At 34.7% G+C, this 23,901-nt stretch overlaps 1 protein-coding gene across 2 annotated transcripts; it reads left to right on the plus strand.

Moving 5' to 3' along the window:
* Positions 1 to 6,781: 6,781 nt before the first annotated feature.
* LOC106670216 lies at positions 6,782 to 23,528 on the plus strand. Of its 2 annotated transcripts, XM_014400332.2 has the most exons (8): positions 6,782 to 6,854; positions 11,870 to 12,103; positions 12,186 to 12,296; positions 12,355 to 12,483; positions 15,038 to 15,121; positions 18,865 to 18,996; positions 22,488 to 22,609; positions 22,685 to 23,528. In XM_014400332.2, the coding sequence occupies exons 2-8, from the start codon at positions 11,873 to 11,875 to the stop codon at positions 22,809 to 22,811; spliced, it is 936 nt and encodes a 311-aa protein (XP_014255818.1). In that variant the 5' UTR covers positions 6,782 to 6,854; positions 11,870 to 11,872; the 3' UTR covers positions 22,812 to 23,528. The 2 variants fall into 2 exon arrangements, with proteins under 2 accessions (XP_014255818.1, XP_014255819.1); XM_014400333.2 differs by lacking the exon at positions 15,038 to 15,121.
* The last annotated feature ends 373 nt before the right edge of the window (positions 23,529 to 23,901 follow it).

Raw genomic sequence — 23,901 nt, forward strand, 5'->3', positions numbered from 1 at the left:
AATTAATATCTTTCAATTAATTAAAGTTTTTAGTTGGGATAAAAAAATCAGTGTCACGAGCGGGATTCGAACCAACGACCTTCGGCTAGATACGCCGCTACTGTACCACTTGAGCTATCGGGACTTCGATCTATTCGGACACTAACTTCCCATCCCACCACCTTTTTTTAATTTTCCGTCCTTTTTGCCGTTTTTGAAATGACTTGTAATTTATTTGATTCTCGGCGACAAATAAAATGGCCACGGAGAGCTTTAGTGAAGGTATACTTCATTTAAACTTATTAAATTCACTAGTTTCATAGTCCACTTGACCTATTAATATATTTCAATTAATTAAGGTTTTTAGTTGAGATAAAAAAGTCAGTGTCATGAGCGGGATTCGAACTCACGATCTTCAGCTAGATACGCCGCTGCTCTACCACTTGAGCTATCGTGACCTCGATCCACTCGGACACTAACTTCCCATCTCAACCCCACCAAAAATGGCAAAAAAGAGGGAAAATTCAAAAATTCAAAGGTGGGGTTGAGATGGGAAGTTAGTTTCCGAGTAGATCTCACGATAGCTCAAGTGGCAGAGTAGCGCCGTATCTGGCCGAAGGTCGTGGGTTCGAATCCCGTTCGTGATACTGACTTTTTTATCTCAACTAAAAACCTTAATTAATTGAAAGTTATTAGTAATTTTTTTAATAAACGGGACCATTAAAGTAATGCTGATAGATGATTGATTGAAAATGGCGTTGAATATTGTTGCCATTATGCGTTATTTTTTGGGAGGACATCAAGGCCATGAGGTTAGTTGGTGAATGTAAATTCAAAAATTACGGTACTATTTGCCAAAGGGGATGTCGGTCAAGAAGATAAACTGGCAAGTCGAGAGACCTGGTCCCGTCCAACTGCGAATGGTCCAAAAATGCTGAAGGTCGGCTAAAGACGTGGACCCTTTTAACCTCAGAGTTACTTTCCACTTTCCATTAAAATATTTGCTACCTGTGACGAAAAGGATTTGTTCAACACTTTTTTTGAACTCTGTCGAATGTCGACTATCAGATTTTCAACAATTATTGTGTTACTCTAACCAAAAAATATTACTACCAATGACAATAAAGGGAAAATCATGGGAAAAGGGACTTTGGGGTGGCATGTATGAATAATATGCTTATGGTTTAAATAAAAATTTCATTTCTTACGTTAGTTTCATGTTAACAAAATGGGAAAGTGAAGATCCTTATGGTGCATATAAATATTTTTTTTAAAACATTAAAAACTTTGCTAAAACATTATTTAGACCATGATTAATTTAAGGAGAACTTGTTTTGCATAAACACTTAAAAAGATATGTTGATGATTATGGAAAAAACCTTTCTCATTATTTTTATAATCAGAGAAAGAAATACAATCTTTATGGATTTTAGAGACAAATAAATTGGTTTGGATGAATCGTTCAATAAGAGAAAATCATTTTAGTAGAAGAGAAGCAGGTCAACAGATGTTCATAACATAATTCTTTATTATTGATAGACGCCCAACATGCGAGCTAGAAACAGGGATCGTGAGTGGGAAAGTAAACCCTGAGATAAAGAAATTTCAGGGTTTACCAGGAAATGAGTTAATTGTATAGAGTGGAACCGACGCTATTACCAGGGATGGCTTGCGGAATATAGAGCGGGGCCTAACGGTGGCTCTGGCCACACGTCCGACGCACCGTCCTCTCGGCAACCAGGGCATTGTGCATTTTTTTCTTCCAGTTTTTACGATTTGTCCGTCTCCATCCGCAGACCTAAGCCTCACCGCGAGAACCGTCATAAAAACCCGGAACGCCCATTTAGGTGGCTATTATCCGAGCAGGTGCTGCAAAAATACCGTAATTTCCTCGGGGAGCTTCTTAACACATGTCGGTGCGATTAAGCCGTGTAAACGCCAGCGGTGAGCGACGAAGGGTTTTCTTACGATTTAAAATTTTAGCTTTGTGAAAATCAATGAAAAACGAGCGTTGGAGAAGACGAAAAAACATTCTAGGTTAGGGTCGAATAGAGACGACCAAGGTCACCTGCGTCTATAACGGTCGTCACACATACACAAGATCCTTCCTAGCTCGTGAATAATGAGCTTTTCCCCAATTAGGGTCAAACTGTTGTCAATTGATCAGTTCTAAATTTGTGCTAAAAATAAACGCTTTTCAAACTGTAGAAATGAGTCCAAAACATAAACAGGGCAAACCGTTTGTTTCTCGACCGAATAATTAGGTGAGTAGGTGGGATCTAAACAGGCCGGTCCTCTTTTTAAAAAGACAAACCGGTAGATAATATTCTTTATTTGTGATCTAAGGCCTTTCTAATATATCTTTTCCTGCACTGCAACGCTTTTCTCGAACAATAATTCCAAATTGTAGCTATTTTTGGCCAAAGCAACAACAATTTCATTCCATGTCTGTATGTAAGAAATTTTCATGCAGAAGATTTCGCTTTATTAGTTAAACAATAATAATATACCGAGTTGTTAATCAAATAATGTGTAGTGTTTCATAAAGTAAAGTATTGTCGAAAATTTCATCTCACCAATAAGTGAAGGTTTTGTTTTTTCGCCTCTTGGTCATCTTTAGCGATTCGTCTCGATGTTTACTCAGCTTTTTCCTACAGACTAATTAACAAAAATGGCAAAATTCCGAAACGCTATTGATTGAAACAAAAACCAGTAAGATCGAAAACGATCAACCTGAGACTTCAACAAGAAATTTGACTTTTTTTTAAACTGGGCTTCCGGCATCTAGGTCATTTCAGCTCCCAACTACGTCTATATTCTATTTACCCTTTCAAACACTACATTCATACCAATAAATTCATTCATATACATAAATACATCCACACAGTACACTCGTTCCGTTTGGTCGGTGGAGTACTTGATATTCCTTCACCGACCTATACTCAAACTAATCTAGGGTCGATGGAGTACTTTTATATATATTCCGCCATCGACCCCGAACACACACTCTTATGCTCTCAATGTTCCAGGGGCGATGATGACGTTCACCCTCACCTCTCGCCATTCACGCTAATAAATACATGCACTCAGACAAAACATATAGACAAACGATTATTAAAATGTACTTTTATTGTTCAACTACCCTTTCTTAATACAAATTAATGTAACAGCTACATAAGAAGATCCATTATTTGAAAAAATAAACGCTGATAGTGTCAATGGACGGAGCCAAAATGTGTTACCATGTAAAACGTTAAAAACTGAGTAATGTACAAATTAAATCTTATAATAAAAACATGACTAAAAATGATAGGTAAGTATTTTGGTAACTGTAACCAATAAAATTTTTTAGAAAAGCCGAAGCGTACTACAGCGTTGCCGAAAGAAGTTGGCCCGTCATGCCGGGTGTCTTGGGCAAGGATAAAAAGGTGGGATATTAGTGAAATATTAGTGAATAATAAACGTTTTGACGCAATATATCCTTTTATTGCCACAAACTGTCCTGCGTTAAATGTAGTTTAGTCTTTCCTGACTAAGACTATGAACTCTGAAGGAGCAAGAGCTGGAATATACTATTTCGACGTCTAAAAGTTGAAACACGTCTGACAGGCAAAAACAATGAGGATAAGATGAACATGTGATCGAAAGAGATCAAACTACACGTTCACTACTTCCCAGATCTCAAATGAAATCTCTCCTTATATAATGTAGTTTAGTCTTTTCAGATTATCCTGGTCTGCCTATGCTGTGTATTCCGAAGGAGCAATATCTCTACTATACATTGGGGATGGCTAAATTGGAAACGCATCTGACAGACAAAAGCAACTAGGATAGGAAGAGCATGATAATTAAAGGGGACCAAACTACATATCATTAGCTCGCAGATCTCAACAAGAAATCTGTCATTATATAGTGTAATTTGATCTTTTCAGATCATCCGGCAAGGAGCAAGCGACTAGACTACACACTGGAAAGGGGTTGCGACGTCTAGAGAGAAGCATTAATAGCAGAGGATCTATTATTTTAAAAATTTATGTCAATGGAAGAAGCAAAAACTACATCGAGCATTGTACAGTACAATAATTTGTCCTACGAGTTCATTGATTCAAAAAAATCCACAAACTGCGTCATATATAAGTTATAATACAAGTATTTTTGCAGCAACATTCTACAAAATTGTGAAAAACTATTCCCTAAATGATTTGAAAATAAAAAGAGACAAAAACTCTTTCTATGAACTTTATCACATGTTATCAAACTTTAATCATTTCTTCGTCTCCAATCATCCTGGTCATTTTTAGTGGTTCGTCTGAGTGTAATTTTAGTTATTTGTGTCCCTTTTATAAATTCCGCCAACAGATCTTCAGCCCTAAGCGAAGATATCAACTGAGCATTTAGAAAGAGATGTATGTTTTTAATCAATTCTAGATCTTCTTGGGTAGGGAGACTATTTTTTTTCTTTTTTGACTGGGGCTTCCGACATCTAGGTCATTTCAGCCCCCAACTAAGTCTATTTCTATTTACCCTTTCAAACACTACATTCATGCAAATAAATACATTCATACACATAAATACATCCTTACAGTACACTCATTCCGTTTGATCGGTGGAGTACTTGATATTCCTCCACCGACCTATAATTAATCTAGATGGGGGTCGATGGAGACTTTTATAAAAATTCGGCCATCGATCCCGAACACACACTCTTACGCTCTTTACGTTCGAGGGGCGATGATGACGTTATATTTCACCCTCACCCCTCGCCATTCACGCTAATAAATACATGCACTCAGACAAATCATATAGACACAAAACACAAAACACATAACATACACAAAAAAAAAAAAAAATTTCCCCTAAAAAGCGGAACAGGGATCTCTGAAACTCGCTACCGTGCTCGAGAACTCCGTCGGCGGTATGCCTACACGCTCTCTGTATGGAGCCAAGGCATGACACGCCTCTATTATATGGGACACAGCGAGCAACCTTTCTCTGCATAAGGGTCATCTGCGCGGGCTTTGGTCCCAAAGCAGGTGCCCGTGTGTCAACCGCGTATGGCCAATCCTCAGTCGGGTGATACCTCGCCTCCTGCTCAGGTTCTCTGAGGGCCATCTACCGGTCCTGCTCTAGACTCGCAAGAGCCTCTCCGACGACCCTGGGGAGACTATTATAATTACTATAACATAACCAATAAATAACGTTTTCCTTACAAAACTATTGTGTTTTATCAAACATATCTGCATAATATAATTTATTTTTGCTACACCGACAAGCCTTGGGAGACATTCGAGTCGCTTGGTTGGCTGATAGACGTCGCGCAGGTTGACTCGCTGTTGACGTGGCCTTTGTTAGTTGACTTGAGATAAAACGGATTCGGTCCTCGACTGTTTTCATCTAGAAGCTTCCTTTAAAAAAAGATGAAAATAAAAAACAAACCTACGGACACAACACAGTCGAAAACAGTCACTTGGCAAGAATATAGCAGAAAACAGACCAAAATAGAAACCATATCTGGGTCGAGAATAAAACAAGTGAGAAAAGGTTGGTGGCAAAAGAAAGCGGATTTTTGAGTTCTTTGGATGACCCAGGGCACATTCAGTTATTCAAACTATTGAAAAAAGTTATATAACTTGATAACACAATCAATATAACAACAATAAAGAAATTGTTATACTTATATTGTGTATGTAAAAGACACTTTGCCTTCGACATATTGAAAATTAGTTGGGAGACTTTAATGCCGTAGAGAAGGCGCCTCAGATTTCTTGCTGTCTGCTATTTATTTATTCTTATTCTTATTTGTGATTTATTTATATTTCAAAATAAATTATAAGGTCACTAAAGTGTTTAATTTTTAGAAATACAGTCACGTCAATCAAGGTACTATCTGCTAAAAAGAAATATTTAGCAATTGTTTGCAGTTTGACCTTCAAGGCTTCTCATTTTTAGTCCAGAACATTTTTATGATTGTAATTAAGTTTGTTGATGATTTTGTAGTCAAGAAACTGTATCTGTTTTGCATGTAAAAGCCTGTCTTCTTAAATACTGTGTTGACAGTCATGGTCTGTTGTCGCTGATTTTTTCTGTCGGACGTTTCGATTTTTCAGCATCTTCAGTTGTTAGTTTATGTAGTCTGAAGGAGATTGGTCAGGACTATAGGGTTGGTGGGCCGAATAGATCTGAAACGCAAACAAGCAAAATAAGTGCACGTGTATGATCGAAAGATCATCAAGGTTTGTCACCTCTCAGGACTCTACGCACTATTAATTTGGTACTACTGTGCCTTCAACATGGTTTATATAATATAAAATTCAACAATAATAAGTTTTTAACGTTTTTTAAGTACTGCACTTTTCAAAACACATTCAAGTGTTCGCCTTCCTTCAGCTTTATTTGTAATCTTTCCAGACAATCTACAGTTCAACGAATCATTCGACTTTCTAATTCTGCCAGACGTCAAGTCGGTTTTGGAATTTCATCGAAAGTCTGGTCAAAAAACTTTACGAGGGATATTTGTTTGTTTTTTTAAATTTAATTGAGATTTAACACGTGTAGGTTATCTTCGAGGAGCCGGAGCCTAACCATCCCAGAAAACCTTTTAGCCCGTAGAAAAAAGACAATCGAACGAAAAAGCTGATGCAACACGATCGAAGCTTCCCCTTGCTCAGGAATCACTTTCAAAACTGGTGGACAAAAAAATTGTTTGAGATAATGGGTTGGGGGTTTCGCCGGCAGCGGAGAGGTAGAAGACTTCGAGAAGGGGTGGTGAAGTAGGTCATGGTATATAAAGGGAATGGGAGGGCCGAGCCCAAACCACTCTAGTGCCATCCGCTGTGTTTGTGATAGTACACTACGATACTCGATAGATCAGAGAAGTAAGTTTTAATATTTATTTTATTGATATATTAATTTTTTTATGTAGTTGCAGATTTTAAGACAATTTTTTTTAAAGTAAACTTGGTCTTTCTTTTATAAAAAGAGTCTTATAAGAAAGTCGAAGTTGCAGAACTACTGAATAAGATAAATAATATGTACTTTTTATTTTTATTTATTTTTAATAATTAAGTATAAGTTTTAAATTGTAGAGGGATGAATGTGTCTGAATGTTGATTAGAGTAGAAGAAAGCGAAGAAAGTCTTCGGTGAGAGGACAGAGGACCCTTTCGTTTTTCCAGCCATCTCATGGTTTATAAACTCGGGAAAAAGGATGCTGTTTTTTCTCTTTTCTTCACTAAAACACGCAATGAAGGTGATTGGGGGTGAACCGTTATCCTGGGACATTCTTGGCCTACTCAGCCTTTTAGGAGCGAGCACCTCTCGGAATTCCAGCTTTCCCTCTACGACTAGGTCAAATGGAATTTATTAATACACCGACTTCCACTCTTGGGTTTACCTTTCACAATTCGCGTACCGCCTTTACGGTACCGTGGAAATCCGACCGACGGTTTAAAAAAAAAAGAAAAAGTGTAATATTGTCAAAACGGAAGAAGAGAGCAGCGGCTCGAGACGAAACGATCGGATGTCGAGCAGTTAGGGTAGAAAGGTGAAAGAGAATCCGAGTGAAACTCAAAAGTGATTAGTAACAGCATATCTGTAAGAAATCCACAACATTAACCGCATTAGAAAGGGCCAGTTATATCCCAAATAAATACAAATGACCTATACAGTTAATGCAATCCCAAAAATCCACGTAACTACATGTAATAAGACATATCAATCACAATTTAATAAATTATCAATAAATGTCTTAAATAACATATAAGTAGGAAAATATATATGTATTTTTTTTCTTTTCATAAACCGAACAGCCATAGCAATTTAGTCCTCAAGAGGCACAAAATTATGTATTATTAATGTATTGTTCTAAAATGTTAATTTTATTTGCCCTCACTAAACCATAATTTTTATAAAGCCAATTTGACAATTTATTCAATATGACATTCACTAGTTTCGTGGTCCGCTTGACCATTGAATATATTTCAATTAATTAAGGTTTTTCAGTCGAGATAAAAAAGTCAGTGTCGAGCGGGATTCGAACTTCGCTGCTGCTCTACCACTTGAGCTATCGTGACTTCGATCCGCTCGGACACTAACTTCCCATCTCAACCTCAGCGTATCTAGCCGAACATCGAGGGTTCGAATCCCGCTCGTGACACTGACTTTTTTATCTCCATTAAAAAACCTTAATTAATTGAATTAAATATTACCTTGTACTACATAGCGTTTAATAACAAAATAAAATTTAAAAACCCACAGACCCCAAAGTTCATAAAGCTGTAGTAAACTGGAAAAAACGAAAAACTCGGGGAAAAACTCACAGAAAGGATGAAAGACGACATTTTGCTTATAATAAAAGTTCGATTATTTGGAGATCTTGAGATGCGATCTGGTGTGACGTAGGTTTTTTAAAAACATTTTCTTTATCGCGCCAACGTTTCGATCTTTATCGAGATCATCTTCAGAGCCTGGGATTTATAAATATTGTTTAAATTTTACAAGTACATGTACTTATGTGAAAAAAGAAAATGACACTATAAAGAAAACGTTTTTCTAAAACCTACGACACACCAGACCGCATCTCACGATCTCCAAATAATCATTAATTAACGGTCATTAAACACCACACATAAAAGTGTGAGGTGAAAAAATATGTAGTTTGGACTTCAGATCATCGTGATCACTGCTTTGGTTTGTAAGTCGCGTTTTGACATTTTGTCATCTTCAGTGGTTGGTCTGTATGATGTTTCCTCAATCCTTATCTTAGTGACTTGTTCATAGACCATTGTGACTTAGCAGACCAGGATGATCGGATAAAATCAACTGATGTTCATCAACCAACAGAGGGCATTAATATATATAAAATATAATAATATATTTTTAACATAAAATAAATATATTATATATTATTTATTTGTAATACGTATTTATTGTGCTCTAAGGTTTAATATTGAGTAGAGGAGTTGTAATCGGCTAAAATTGTTCTTACTTTATATCAAAAGGTTAATCCAAATTCTTATTTGTAAATGAGCTGATCGTTAGTCATACGTGATACTTTCATGACCGAGTGGAGGTAACGGGATTGCGAGGTACCATAGAAGGTCTAGGTTGGGTCGTTCACCTCCCGCCCTCTAATAACATTGGCCTCATTTTTGTTTTTCTCCCTGTGGTCTCTTTCTTTTGGACAACGACCACCGGCCATCACGTCCTGCCAGACGCTGGGAACTGCAAGTATCGATTTTTTTATAGTTAAATTTCGCCCTTTAAGAAGAGGAAATTCCAAACTTGAAATGTAATAACGACCGAGACAGAACTTGATCAGCTTTCGATTTGGCCGGCGATAATTTCGATTTCCAAGATATGAGAGTGAAAGCTGCCGCTAAACCCGGCCGTGAACCCATGTTTCTGAATCTTGCAAAATAATAGAGAACGTGTCAACAGCAAAAATTTTTAAAAATTCAACCATTTCGTCAAATATCTGTATCAAATCCCACATATCAACATCCTAAAACTAAGCTAAAACGGCCATAATAAAAAAATTGGCCAATCAGCATGCAAAGGACCAAAAACTGCTAAAATAGTCTTTTAAGTTATACGAAAATAAAAGCCGGCACCACAAAGTTTATACTTATTTAATAACAACCCAGATGAAAGATGTATTGACATAAGTTTTCATAAAATTGTACGTTTAATCGTCAATTATACACATCAATTATCTAATATTTTCATGATATTTTCTAAGGCATTTCCCAAAAAACGTTTTGAGAAAGGTCTTGTAATTTGATGATACAAACACGTGTAGTCATGGGCCATGCACTCTCAGACTATACTGATGATGTCTATAGAGAAATGACCTGAACATCATTTTCCTTTTATCGTTTAAGAAAAATGTTTGGTTTAACATAATATTTACAAAATGAAGAATGTTTTAATGAAATTCTGTTACATCCCTCATCGTTTCATTATCAGAGCATTAAAGTAATGTTTTAAATATATGGAATGGAACGTATTTTTAATAAAAATATGTTTTTTACATGAGGATTATGATTAGTGAAGAAGTTTCAAATTAATTAAAATTATTTATAATTCACATAATCATCACACCAGTAAATTAACGTTGACTCGCGTAAAACCAATTAAAAAATAACACCAATTTAACAATTCTTGCTTAAAATTAAGAAAGCATTACTCCGAAAAAGTCGATTGACTATTATAAGTGTAGAATTATTAGAGCAATACTTGCTTTCATATACTTGTTAACTTTTTTCGATGTGTTAAAAGGTGAAAACACTCTAAGGGTTGGGGAAAGAAAAGAAAGTTGTATTTTACCTCATAAATCATGACGATGATCGAGCCATTTCCAATGGTCACGGTTGTGATTCAAGGTCATGTTCTGCTCTGATACAGAAACATCAAACATGCCCAATTAAGACCAGTGCGAGAAGGATTCTCATCGGTGAATACATTACGTTTTTGAACGCACAATCTGAAAAAAAAATATTTCGAGTTATCGGAGTTTCATCAAAGTTGATTTCAGGTCAACTTACTACACTCTCAATTGTTATAAAGTCTTCAAACTTTTCAGGCTTATAGAATATAATGAGGCTTTGGGGAACAAAGGTGGGGAACTGGGCCAACATCGCTTTTCAGATTGGACAACGCGTTATTGTGGTTCTTGTGCCACTTTTTCTTGAAAAGCAAGCCAGATGGTCATCTGACATGAAAATCGTCTTAACGATATGAGATCATTGTTTTGTTCCTTTGTAGTTGTTTTTATTGTTATTGTGGGAGTAAATTTATTGTAGAAACTACGCAAAACGTGTGTGGTTATGTTGTTTAAAATTAATTCTGTAGAAAGTGGTTGATTTAATATTTTATCCATCAGGTTTTATTTTTAGCTAAATTTTGTATATTTTAATTAATTCGGAAACCTCAATTAACCTCAACACTTAAAACAATACCTGAATGAGCAGCGTACTGATAAATTTTACCTTGTGTAAAAATATCTGACCTGCAGTGAGTATAAATGGAATCCCATTGCCTATCACTGACCTTGTTCGTTATCGTGGATGTTTCACGGATACACGACTGACTTAGAATCCCCAGACAAGACTGAAAAGACAGCAAACAAAACGACGTTATAAATCGTTAAAAACACTACTTGAATCCCGATCAAAATTAAACATTGAAAACAAACTTTTAATTTACAATACAACGATTAGACCTTTCTGGGTGTACGTTGTGAAGTGTGGGGCTCAACCAAATATTCCAATTCCCAACGTCTACAATGAATCCAATCTAAAATTCTCTGCCAAATTATAAATGCTCCTTTTTACGTTTCAAATTACACTTTTAGTGTACATGAACTCATCAAAACCCACTGTAAAAAATTTCATGAACACACCCGACAATATTAGTACGACAACCAACCCTATCCGAAAACTCCCAACTCTCGAGACTTCTCATTGAGTGAAAATTGAAAAGGTTTCTGTGTGAGGGAGTGTTGCCGCTGGGAAACTTCTCCTATAAGAGACTCAAATAGCAAATTTAACATATATAACATATTTACTTAATACAATATTTTTAGTTGTAAATATCAAATAAATGTAATAAAAAAGTTTCATTAAAGGTTTTTGATAACCAAATACAATTTTAAATTTTTTGTATATTATGCAATAAATGGGAGGATATTTGGAAGGTTTACCCAGAGGCATCGGTATGTAAAAGAGGAGAAATTGGGATGCGTCATGCCGTCTACCAGGATCTAGGATATCTTCGAGAAAGTTCTCTAGACCGCGTTTCCATTCTGTTAGGTCAAGGCTCTCACCCGACATCGGGTTTTTACATTTTGCAGTTCCCACCGCGGGTTCATTTATTTTTCATTTTCATTACAGAGGATGAACAGTAGACAGATAATGAGTTTGAGCCTGGTCTGCCTAATCGCGACCAGCTCTTTGCTGCCAGCGATCGCGTACCCAGGCGTACCCGGCATCCAGGGCGAACAGGCACAACGCGGCTTTCAAGGTCAGGAGGGGAGAAAATTCGCGGAAAAGCCGAATTCCGTCAAGAAGATCGCAGCCCTCGAAGACAGGAACGACTTAGATGACCTTAACACCAACCAAATTCCTGTAAATACGGACATTAAAAAAAAACGCTTATCAGTTATCATGGAAAATTAGAAATCTGATGTTAAAAGATTTTTAATTTCAGGATGGCGGGTTCTCATGGAGCAACATGATCGCCATGGTCATGCAGATGCTATTTAACCCCATAGGCTCTCATAACGGTCCCAACAAGTCAGACGGTCTCGACACCGACACTGTAAGCGGCTCGTAATTTTTTTTCACAAAGGACAAAACTTTATGAAGATATGTTTCAGGGCGTGGCTCCAGCATCCCCCTGGACCAACTTGCTCACGGTCGGCCTGAGGATCCTTTCCGCTTTCTTGGGAGGCGGCGGAGTCGGCGGCGATGGAATCGACAAGGTCGACAATTCTTCACCCATGCAAGTGAGTCCCTTTCGGCATAATTCTAAAAAACTTAGTGCATGCACAGTATTTTTAAATTTTATTTCTAAAACTGTATATACAAATTGTATAAAGTAGATTCGGAAACTTCTATTCTCTAAACAGCCAGCAACTAATGTTGCTCAGAAATCTTCTTTTTTTTGTAAAAACATTTCTTATTTCAACTTTATTTTTAACTTCTGGAATATTAACATTATTGATAAAAGTTTTAGTTTTCATATTAATATACCAGTTAAAGTGTATATATATCTATAGGTAATTACTCTTATCTGTTAATGTCACATAATTTTAAGGAATAGGCACATCCAATATCTAGCAAGTAAAAGAATATAATTAATTCTGTAAATATACTACAATTGATAGTTAACTCAATCACTGACCTTAATGAACAAAATTCAACATTAAAATTATGTGACAACGACGGAAGGGTTAAGTCGACAAGAATCATCATTGAGAATCAACAAACTATAAAAGACAAAAAAATTTAATTTCATATTCACTCACTTTTTCTTGTCGTGAACCAATTTCAAAAGAGTTTAAAAGCGGTCGCACTCTTTAGTAAGTTTCAATGATTATGAAAAACCGAAACGGTTCAACATTTTTATCTTGGCCAAGAAACAATTGTGAAAAGTTAATTAGGCTTTTAGTTGAGATAAAAAAGTCAATGGCTCGAGCGGGATTCGAACCCACGATCTTCGTCTAGATACGCCGCTGCTCTACCACTTGAGCTATCGTGACCTCGATCCACTCGGACACTAACTTCCTATCTCAACCCCACCTTTTGAATTTTCCTTCTTTTTGCAATTTTTCATTCATCTCAATTACAAACCTTAATTAATTGAAATACATTAATTGGTCAAGCGAACCACTAAAACTAGTGAATTGAATAAGTTTAAAATGAAGTATACCTTCACTAAAACTCTCCGTGGCCATTTCATTTGTCGCGGAGAATCAAATATATTATAAGACATTTGAAAAATGGCAAAAAGGAGGGAAAATTCAAAAGGTGCGGTTGAGATGGGAAGTTAGTGTCCGAGCGGATCGAAATCACGATAGCTGAAGTTGTAGTGCAGCGGCGTATCTAGCCGAAGATCGTGTGTTCGAATCCCACTCGTGACACTGAATTTTTTATCCCAACTAAAAACCTTAATTAATTGAAAGATATCAATTGGTCAAGCGGACCACTAAAAATAGTGAATTGTGAAAAGTTTGTGATACCATGTCACTTAATTTTTTTTTTCATTACAAAACTGCTGTATCTGTAAGATATAAAAATAATTATTCCAGAATGATTAAAGGAAAGAAAGGTAATGACCGTTAATCCGCATAAGTTCTTTAATTACCTTAACCTACACGTTCTACCGATGTATTGTAATTTGTAAAATAATTTCAAAAATAGCATTTAGCATTAAATATTGTAAAAGTAAGATTGTATTAAAAAGTATTATGGCCAATAACCATGCCATGATCAAAAACTACTAGTCTTTTAATTATATATAGGGTTTGCAACAGAAGAGGTTATATTAACCCTTAGGGTTAGAATGTAGGGCCGCTGGATTCGAACCCGGGACCTTTACCTTACAGGGATGGGCGCCATGTCAACGCCTAAACCGTTGCGGCCACCGACCCCCACTTTTAATTATATCAAAATAAAAGCTAGCATTCCAGTGTTTTTCTTTGCTTATAAGATTGCTGACTAATTAATTTTCGTAATATTTGGCCAATAATCTTCAATAGATAGGTCATTTATTTACTGTTTTAGTGGTATTTTCTTATGCATTTCTTGGTTTTCACTTTTTTATCTTGCCCAAAATACAAGTGTACAAAAGTTGTATTTCGACCGTACTGAATGTTTTTCCGTCGCAATACGGTTAATTCTTCATTTAATTATTCCGTAATTATTAAAAAGATAAATAATAACCGTTAATCCGTATAAATTCTTTAATTAATTATACCTTCACGCTCTACTGATTTATTCTAGTTTGTAAAATAATTTAAACAATTTTCACACTCGGTGGACTTTTGAAACCTTGATGTCAAATGACTACAACGGAAAAATGATTTTGCAAATTTTGAATGTCCTTTAACTTTGCAGAATTAGACCAGTTTATGAAACACGAGAAACCACACGAGAAATGACGTACCAATACAGATTTAAAAAATCTCGTCATTTATTTTTCCCACTGATTTCCCTGCTTTATATACATTATGGAACTCAGAACAATAGTTTAACATCATTCAAATCACGAAATATCAAATACAAATTTGTATTGAGTTGATAAATTGCCAAATGTCAAAGATGTCATATTTTATTTTTATAACTCGTTGCCATTGCGATCATAATTTATTTAATTAGGAAACGACTCGGACATAAACAATGTACAATACTGCTTGCATTTAGCACTTCTTGCTTATAGTTATAAAAGGTGGAGACACTCGTTGTATACTCATCGTGCCATGGTCCAAAGATGAGTATAAAACGAATGTTGGGTGTAGTTGGATAATTGGCTAAGCTTTTGGTACGGCTGGTATACAGGGTGTGTTAGCGGCTGTCCTCTCGGCATTTCTCGGCTCAAGGGATCCAGACCAAGTAGCAACCATGGCAAAGCAAGCGGGCGAAGTAAGTACGACGACTATTTTCTTCTTTTTTTCTTATTACTTTATCTGTTTAAGTTTCACTTCTGCCTTTTTAAATTGTACATTCGCTTAACTATGGACATTAATTCCTTGTATTCTTTATGGTCCACTTCTGGTTCAAATTAACTGTAAATTTTATTTTATGTATCATATTTGTAATAATCTGATGACATTCACTTGCTTTAGGTCGGCATTAACAGTGTGTGTTTGTAAGATTAAATTTTTCTCAAAAGCTTTTTCTAGGATCAACGCAAAAGTGCATTTTTGCCAATAACTTTATTTTGTTATTGACTATTGACGTTTTGTCAAATGACCTTTACGACAAATGTTGCTCTAATATTTGTTTTTATATTCAGATAATCAGAGGTTTCGTAAGTGTTTTACTACCCATTCAAAAATATATTAGGAAAAGAAATGTGCTTATCTTAAATAAACATAAAGCAAAACGTTATTTTAGCAAATAACAGAAACGACTTTATTTGTTATTGCCTATGTTTGTTAAATGACTTTATGCTAGATTAACCTTCTTTTATTGCCCTACATTTCTTTTATAATCTATCAACTGCCCAGTTAAAAAATAAATTAGAAAAATAAAGGTGCTTATCGTTAATAAAAAGTTGTTTTAGCCATTAACTGTAACGATTTATTTTTGTTATTGACTACGTCTTGTGTCTAAGTGAGAGTGCCCAACACGACACGCAAGAATGGCACAATTACACAGAAAACAAACACCTTGGGCCCTGAAGATGATCTCAATAAAGATCGAAACGTTGGCACGATAAAGAAAATGTTTTTCTGGAACCTACATCACACCAGACCGCATCTCACGATTTCTGAAAAATCATCGACTAACGGTCACTAATCACTACACATTGTATTGTATTTAACACATTATGAGATGTTTAATTTTTGAATTGAAATTGTGGAACGACTTTAGTAAGAACTGTTAGTAAGAACTATCAACCTATACTTGACTAAGCCTTGTCAGATGACTTAATGCTAGATTGATCGACTTATATTACCCTCAATTTTTTTTTAATACTTTGATAATGAAATATATCATGTCTTTTATTGCGCATTAAATATAAATTATATAAAGAAAAGTGCTTATCATAATTCACCACTGAAGAAAAAAGTCATTTACGCCAGTAACGTTAACTTCTTTATTTGGTTGTTGACTGTTTTAATAAATGACTTTTAGAATGACCATCTTATATCGCTCTAAAATAATGCGTTTACATGGAAATAATAAGCCTTTAGCTTCTATTAAAAAATTCTCAAAGCATAAAATCTTTTGTATTTACCAAGAAAAGGTGGTCATCTTAAGCATTTAAGCAATAGTTTATTTCAATCAATTAGTTTTTTTATGCACAGCTGATAAAATTACAAGAATTAAATATGTTCACCCTGACATTATTATATGAGAAAATCACTAGTGATGTCCCACTATTGTTACTCCGTTGTTAAGTTATCTGGTTCTTGCCAGATTATGGACGAAAATAATTTTGGTAGAATTTTGAATGATAAGATTTAATATGTAGAAAGGATTTTCTACTTTTTGTAGATCTTAGATTTTAACAATCCAAGATCCCCAAAAAACTCAACTCCTGCATCTTCCGAATATCTTTTAGGAGCGTTTAGGTGAGCCTTTCAAGTTCACTCCTTAAGTCCACATTGGCTATATTATAGTGTAGTAGATGAGTTGTTTGTTAGTCAATACAAGTTTAGACAGCCGGTCATGTATGGCGAGAAGGAAGTATCGTCGCTTCAGTTCCAGTCTTTTAGTCTAGTGCGAGGGTTCTGAGTCAGTCCATGTGTTTCCAGAAATAGTCCAAAGAAACGTACAGTATCGTCGTAAAAAGATGTTGCACATGTAGAGAGCTATTGCGATCGAAGAGTAAAAAGTAAATATTCACTTTAGACCGCGTTTATCTTTGTCTTCTCGCAAGGAAATTTGTGTTACCGTGCGGAGATGACAGGATCAAAATGACAGAAAGATCGTAGTTGTAAGTTGAGTAGAAGATTGGACCTAGGATACCTAGGGTATGAGGGGTATGTACTTTGTGGGTCTTCAGCGTCAACTGGAATGACTGCACTTGCAAAACAAACGAAAAAACAATTGTCGAAAAGATAGGATTTTGAGAATAGATTAAGAAGGCTGTTCGTAAGCGTAAATAGCAGTCCATTGTGCCATACGTTATCAAACGCAAAACCTTTAATATCTTTATTTTGTTATTGAAAACTCTTTATCTGATGACTTTATGCTTGATAGGTGTTGTACGATTTTTTTATACTTTTACAAATATAAGATTTATGCTGTACAGATAAAAGAAGAACTTGCCAAAACTCCTACTTTTTCACTGTCCTATATATCATTTATACTGCTGACCTACCAACACATCCTGAATTATTACCACCACCTACGCGGACGACACCGCAATCCTCTAACTCGAATCCTGTCCAAGCTACCTCCAACATCCAGGAACACCTTGAGCTTATCGAAGACTCGTGTAAAAAATGGAGGACTGAACGAAGAAAATTGCACTCAGTGTACTTTTACGCTGAAAAGGCAGTCTTGCCCTCCATTGTACATCAACAACAAAGAGATACCAGTTTCCACTCAAGTCAAATACCTGAGGCTACTATATCTCGTCAGCAGACTGACGTGGATTCCCCACACAAGACTTAAAAAAACAGCAACTTAATATAAGACTTGGACTACTACGAAGACTTTTAAGACCGAAATCGAGTTTGACAATTAATTCAAAGCTAACACTGTACAAGACTTTACTAAGACCAATATGGACATACGGAGTAGAACTGTGGGGCACTGCCAAGCCTTCCAATATCCAGCGCATCCAGCCCTTCCAATCGAAAGTCCTTAGACTGTTTGTCAAAGCACCTTATTATATCACTAACCTCACTATCCACATAGACCTCAATATTCCTTTTGTCAACGAACTAATCCGGTCCATAACAACCTTTCGAACCATCCTTACCACACTGCTCGAGCCCTATCCACTCATTCCTATCCTGACCATCCACCNTATATATATAGTGCATATCAAAGGCTACAGGTCCATTCAAATTTTGATTCTTTTTGTTTTGCCTTGTTCTGCAGTTTGGTCGTGTACTGCTATATGATCAGGCTATCGTTGCTATTTTGTCTGTCTTACTGGTTACTCAGATGTCTCGCTGAACAGGAAGATGAGGATGCCAAAACACATCTGACATATAAATCGAAAACGGCCACACTACGTGTAGTGAGATTAAAGCAGATTAAAATATGGAAAATTACTAGAACGTAAGGGCAAAAAAACTAATGATTTGCTATCATAATGGCCATTATTTCTGCTCAGGTATGAGGTCTCAAAAGTTAAATTTAAAGAATTTTAAGAAAAATAAATGGTAAATTCCACGCAGATATGGAATTATTCGCTAAAATAAAAAACAAACCTAGGTACGACAAAAAATGAGATGGTACGACAAAACTGACGTCATTATTATACACCTCACAAAAATGTACGACTATTAGATTAAAGACAAAGAAAACGTTCCTATTATTAAAAATTTTTACAAATAAATTAGATCAATTCTAGAATTTTTGATAGGAACAATATGAAACTATGGTTGTAAATAAGCACTTTTACATTGATTGTTGTTAGATTGTTTTATGTGTGTTTTTTGAGCGTGCTATATTTTCGTTATGTTTTACGAAATTTACAGTTCATCAACATTGTCGTGAATCTTCTTGATGCCCTCAAAACATCTTTCTCTCACCGTTCTATCGCTGCTCGTTCCATCGGAAAAAAGGATACTGTCTCGGAAGCCGCTGTCGCTGGAATCACGCTTTTCAAGGTGGGTTATTCCTCAATAAATATATATACATAATTATTCTTAGTACTTCAATATAAAATACAGGTTTTTTTATGTTTCAAGGGCAAAAGTTAAATTGCCAGCTATTATATTGTTGTAATTCAAACGTTAAAGTTTACATTTGGCGATGAGAAGTGAAAATTTTATGTTTTTACATAATCTTTATTTTTCATGGAGGGATTGTTGAAAGAAATTTGGTTGCAAAGAGAGAGTTTTTTAGTTATTATTATTAAATTTCAGCTTTGATATGTAATAGATTTTCATTTACCAGGATTTGCCATATCCAAACCCACTTATTTAAATAAGAATAATAATGATTATTTGCAGATCGTGAGATGCGGTCTGGTGAGACGTAGGTTTTGGAGAAACATTTTCTTTATCGTGCCAACGTTTCGACCTATATTGAGATCATCTTCAGGGCTCGAAGTGTTTGGTTTCTGTGTAGGTGAACAAAACGGTGGCACGATAAAGAAAATGTTTTTCTGAACCTATGTCATACCAGACCGCATCTCACGATCTCCAAATAATCATTAATTAACGGTCACTAAATACCACACAATAATAATAGTGTTATTTTCGAAAAGTACAATAATAAAGTAAGATAGAACATAAAAAGAAAAAATTAAGGAAAAAATAATAATTAAAAATTAAGTTATTTAACTGATCAGCACATTTTCGCCTTCATCTAAAAGCAGTGCCTGGAAGAGGTGGCAGGAGTTATGTCAATCAAAAAATTGCTAAAAATTAAATGAAAAGAGCTTAGAAGGTGTATAAAACAATAATAAAATGCAATAAATTCAAATAAGATAAAATAAAAATTGATGAATACAATAATTGCCATATGATGGCAAATATACCACGAAGAAAATTCAAATTAAAAAATTTAAAATTTTACAGTAATAAATTTTTGAAATCATAAATTTGTTAAAACTAATTTTATGAGTGTAAAGAAACCTAAAAACAACATTTCATAAAAAAAATTAAAGTAAAAATTAGGGTTTACTTTGGATATAAAATATTATTAATTACTTTTTGTCTTGTTTGATACTCATTGTTTGAGTCAGGATTCAGCAAAAATGTTATTTTTAAAGACTTCCAAACAAGAACATGTTAAAAATAATTGTTTAAATTTTAGAACCTGAAAAATATCGTATAGTTTATTTGTGTTGAATCTAAAAGGTGTAGAAAGGATGATTCTGAAAAGAGAAATTAATGGATTTAAATAAAAATTATTGGTCCACCTCATGAAACAATACCATACCGTATTACAGACTGAACTAATACATAATAAGCTGATTTTAACAAATTTAGGATTTTTCTTAATACAATGAATAAATAAAGGAGTTTTCTCAGTCGCAGAACTAAAGAACCAATGTGAAACTTAAAATTTAACCTAGAGGATAATATAACGCCCAAGTATTTATTATTATTTGTAATTGGTATGGGGGAACAGTTACAGTTGAATGTATTAATTTAACTGAAACTGTGGAGTTACAGTTAAATGAGATATGAGATGAGAGATAAATGAGATAAAATAGAGACAAAATTTAAAGCTCTTTAAAACTAATCTTTTACTTAATGAAAAATGTAAAATCTTGGATTTATCATTGTTTAAAATTTAATTACAGTTAGAAAATAACCATGTTTTAACAAGTCTAAGATCATTGTTAATAGATATAAACAAATTATCAATTATCCTTCAGAAAAAATCAAACACGTATCATCAGCGTAACTAAAAACTTTACCGGATGTTTTTAAAAGATCATTAATATATCAAAGGAAAAACAGGGGAACTAAAACCGAACCTTGAGGGACGCCAGAGACGATAGGCAATTACTATAGACTGTTCCAACTTTTGTCGTCTGAGTTCTACCCACTAAATAAGACTCAATAAAGTTATGTGGAACCTCAACAATTCCTACTAATTTTTTTTCGAGTCTAAAAGCCTTTTTTAAATCTAGAAAGATCCCATAACATGATAACCTCTATCCAATTCTTTTGAATTTTTTTTTAATGGAGGGGAAAATACGTACTAGGTGATACTGGTACTGATGATAAATTTAGAGATTTTTATCACAAAATTATTTTTAAAAAAGGAGTTGCTATTTTTTTAGGTTGTTGAACAGTGGTTCTAATTCAGGTGGAGTAACAGGTTTTAAGGAAAAAGGATGTAAGAAGAGAATGTAACTAGAAGAAGCTTATTTAACTTATTGAAATGATTTAAAATTTCAAATTTAATTTATAAATGAGCTGAGTGGGTTTATCTAGAGATTTAATAATTTAATAAATAGTAGACTATCTGTGGTTGCAGTGAAAAGTGGTCTAAACGAAGTCAAAAATTGTAAAAATTGTGTTAAAAACATTGGTGCTCTGACGTTTGGGAAATCGGAAAAGTATCTTCGTGGGATATTGTATACGCCACTCGATTTTTTGGGGCAAAATTAATAAAACACGATTTCCATAAACTTTTGATTTTGGCCTTAACCCGCAACACACTGCAGTCACAGATATTTTTCTGAGAGATCCTGTCTCGGATTCCTTTGAAAAAAAATATATAATTGAGACTTATTGAAAAATGGGTTTACTGAGTAATTGTTTTCACAGTCTCACTTTATTTTCTGACCTAGAAGGAGACCAGAAACCAGACATTTGAGTACTGAGGCAAGCAAGAAAAAGCGAAAACGCGTATTTTTAAAAATTAATGATGATACTAAAGCCTTAAAAACATTGACACACTTCTTTAATCACGGTGTGTATTCAGTTTGGTCGAAAGATAATCTAACACACCTAAAGCCAAAATTATTAAGCTGAAAACCACTTGTATTTTTTTCTCGGGCCGCGTAGGTTTATCCTGTACTTTCCTGAAATTTATTGATCAACAATATTTTTCGTGAAAGTAGAAGAGAATCGAAAAACCTCCAATTTGGATCGATAAGTCTAAATTTTACGCTTTGATGAGAGAGAGAGAGAGAGAGAGAGCGAGAGAGAGAGAGAGAGAGAGAGAGAGAGAGAGAAAGATTATTATTTAACTTGAACATGAACATGTAAATAACGGTCAAAATTAATAGTAAATAAATATTTTTTCTATCTCCCTCTCTATGTAAAGTAATTAGTGTTATACACCACTATCCGTGTGGTGTCGCCTAGGAAGGTCAAGCCATTTTATAATACTTTTTACAAATTATTCTCAAATTAAAATTCCTTGACCTAGGCCAAGATTTGAGCCCAGGACCGCTAAAACGAAAGTCTGAAACACTTAACTACTTGTTTAAAGCTTTTCTTCTCTCCCCGTCATATATAAGATGTTGATGTGTCAAAAAGAACAATTCTTATTTTTATTTGAGGAATGAAAAACGTTGTAGGTATTTGATCGAATAGTGTGAAAACGTGAGGAAAAAAAAGGGATTCCATTTCAGCTTAGTTTTATTATCTTATATTAGATATTAGTGTTAATTCTTATACTTTGCTTTTAGGGTTACGTAAAGACAATGAAAACCGATGATGAAAGCTGCATGCTCAAGTACATGTGCGAAGCGAACAGGGATTGCTCTGACAGCACGAACGGTTCCAGCTCCATCTACTGCCAACTTGGAACGTAAGGATCAATTTCACCGTATGTCCTTTTTGAAAAATCCCTCTCGACTAATTGTCCCTGTTTCCCTTCTTGTAGATACGTCGCCAGTTTAATGATGCAGAGGTCAGGAGCGACAAGGTTCGATTCTTATTACGAAGCAGGACGCAGGGGAAGAAGCGGTGACGACTGTCAACAATTATATTTATCCTGTAATGAAGTTTAGGACAAATTTAGAAAAGGATCTCGAAATATTTATTGAGAAAAATAGTTCAAAAAGCATTGAATTTAAATTATTTCAAAAAAGAAAAAAAAACATATTTAAGATTCAAAGATTTGGCAAAACTTGTTGATCAATGTATTTATTACTAAAACCGCTGATTAAATATTGTTTTTTATAAATTTTAATATCATTAGATATTTTTTATAGCAAAGCAAACGTTGGGAAAGGCGATATATGCCGGCTAACGCCAGATTTTTCAAATATATATTATTTTAAAACCGAACGAATGTCGGTCAAATGTATTATAAAAATCTATTAGTAATGGTTGAGTGCAATCTATTTATTTTGCCTGAAGTGCATCAATTATTTATGCTTGTCGTACAGTTTCAATCCTCTTTCTTATTTATTATTCTCAGTACTCATTAGTTTATTTCTTTGCTGTTACGCTACGTTGGTTTCAATGTTATTTGTTTTTGTTGTTTTCAAGTTGACAAAAGATGTATTCATATTTGCACAAGAAATATAAAAAAACCACGTGGTTGCAACAGATCTATGACTGAATATAATTTAAAGTTAGGCTGTCATTAAAATGCTTCGTTTAGGCATGCTGAACTTGATGTGCTAGTGTTGTATGATAGGATATTTATATTTTCTGTTGTTATGTGTATATGCAAGTGAATGAATGTTTTTTGTAAGTTAATAAATTGTATAATAAAACCATATGTATTGTTATTTCACCACAATCATGATTCTCCATGAACTATTTTAAATTCAAATCTGTTCAAATTTTAAATAAAATTTTGAAGTGGTCTTTTTTCTTTTTTTTACGAGGGTTCGCAACAGCAGAGGTTATATGAACCCTCGGGGCGCCGGTGTTTTTGAAAAATGTCGGGTTAGAATGCAGGGCCGCTGGATTCGAACCCGAGACCTTTCCCTTACAGTGATGAGCGCCGAGTTAACCCCTAAACCGTTGCGCCGAAGTGGTTTTTAAAAATTTCTTGATTTAAACATATTTTTTAAGTAAAGTTTGTATACTACTTAATCCATTCTATTAATATTAAATAACATAATGATTCATTCAGTTAAATTATTA

Source organism: Cimex lectularius, unplaced genomic scaffold, assembly GCF_000648675.2.
Source record: "Cimex lectularius strain Harlan isolate CLEC.00 unplaced genomic scaffold, Clec_2.1 scaffold134, whole genome shotgun sequence".
Lineage (NCBI taxonomy): Eukaryota > Metazoa > Arthropoda > Insecta > Hemiptera > Cimicidae > Cimex > Cimex lectularius.

What these genes read in the sequence shown, in the direction of transcription:
- LOC106670216 (XM_014400332.2), top strand. Translation starts at nt 11,873, where the DNA reads ATGAACAGTAGACAGATAATGAGTTTGAGCCTGGTCTGCCTAATCGCG. An exon ending in ACGGTCTCGACACCGACACT is followed by an intron (nt 12,297 to 12,354) that starts GTAAGCGGCTCG and finishes GATATGTTTCAG; the next exon opens with GGCGTGGCTCCAGCATCCCC. An exon ending in ATCTACTGCCAACTTGGAAC is followed by an intron (nt 22,610 to 22,684) that starts GTAAGGATCAAT and finishes CCCTTCTTGTAG; the next exon opens with ATACGTCGCCAGTTTAATGA.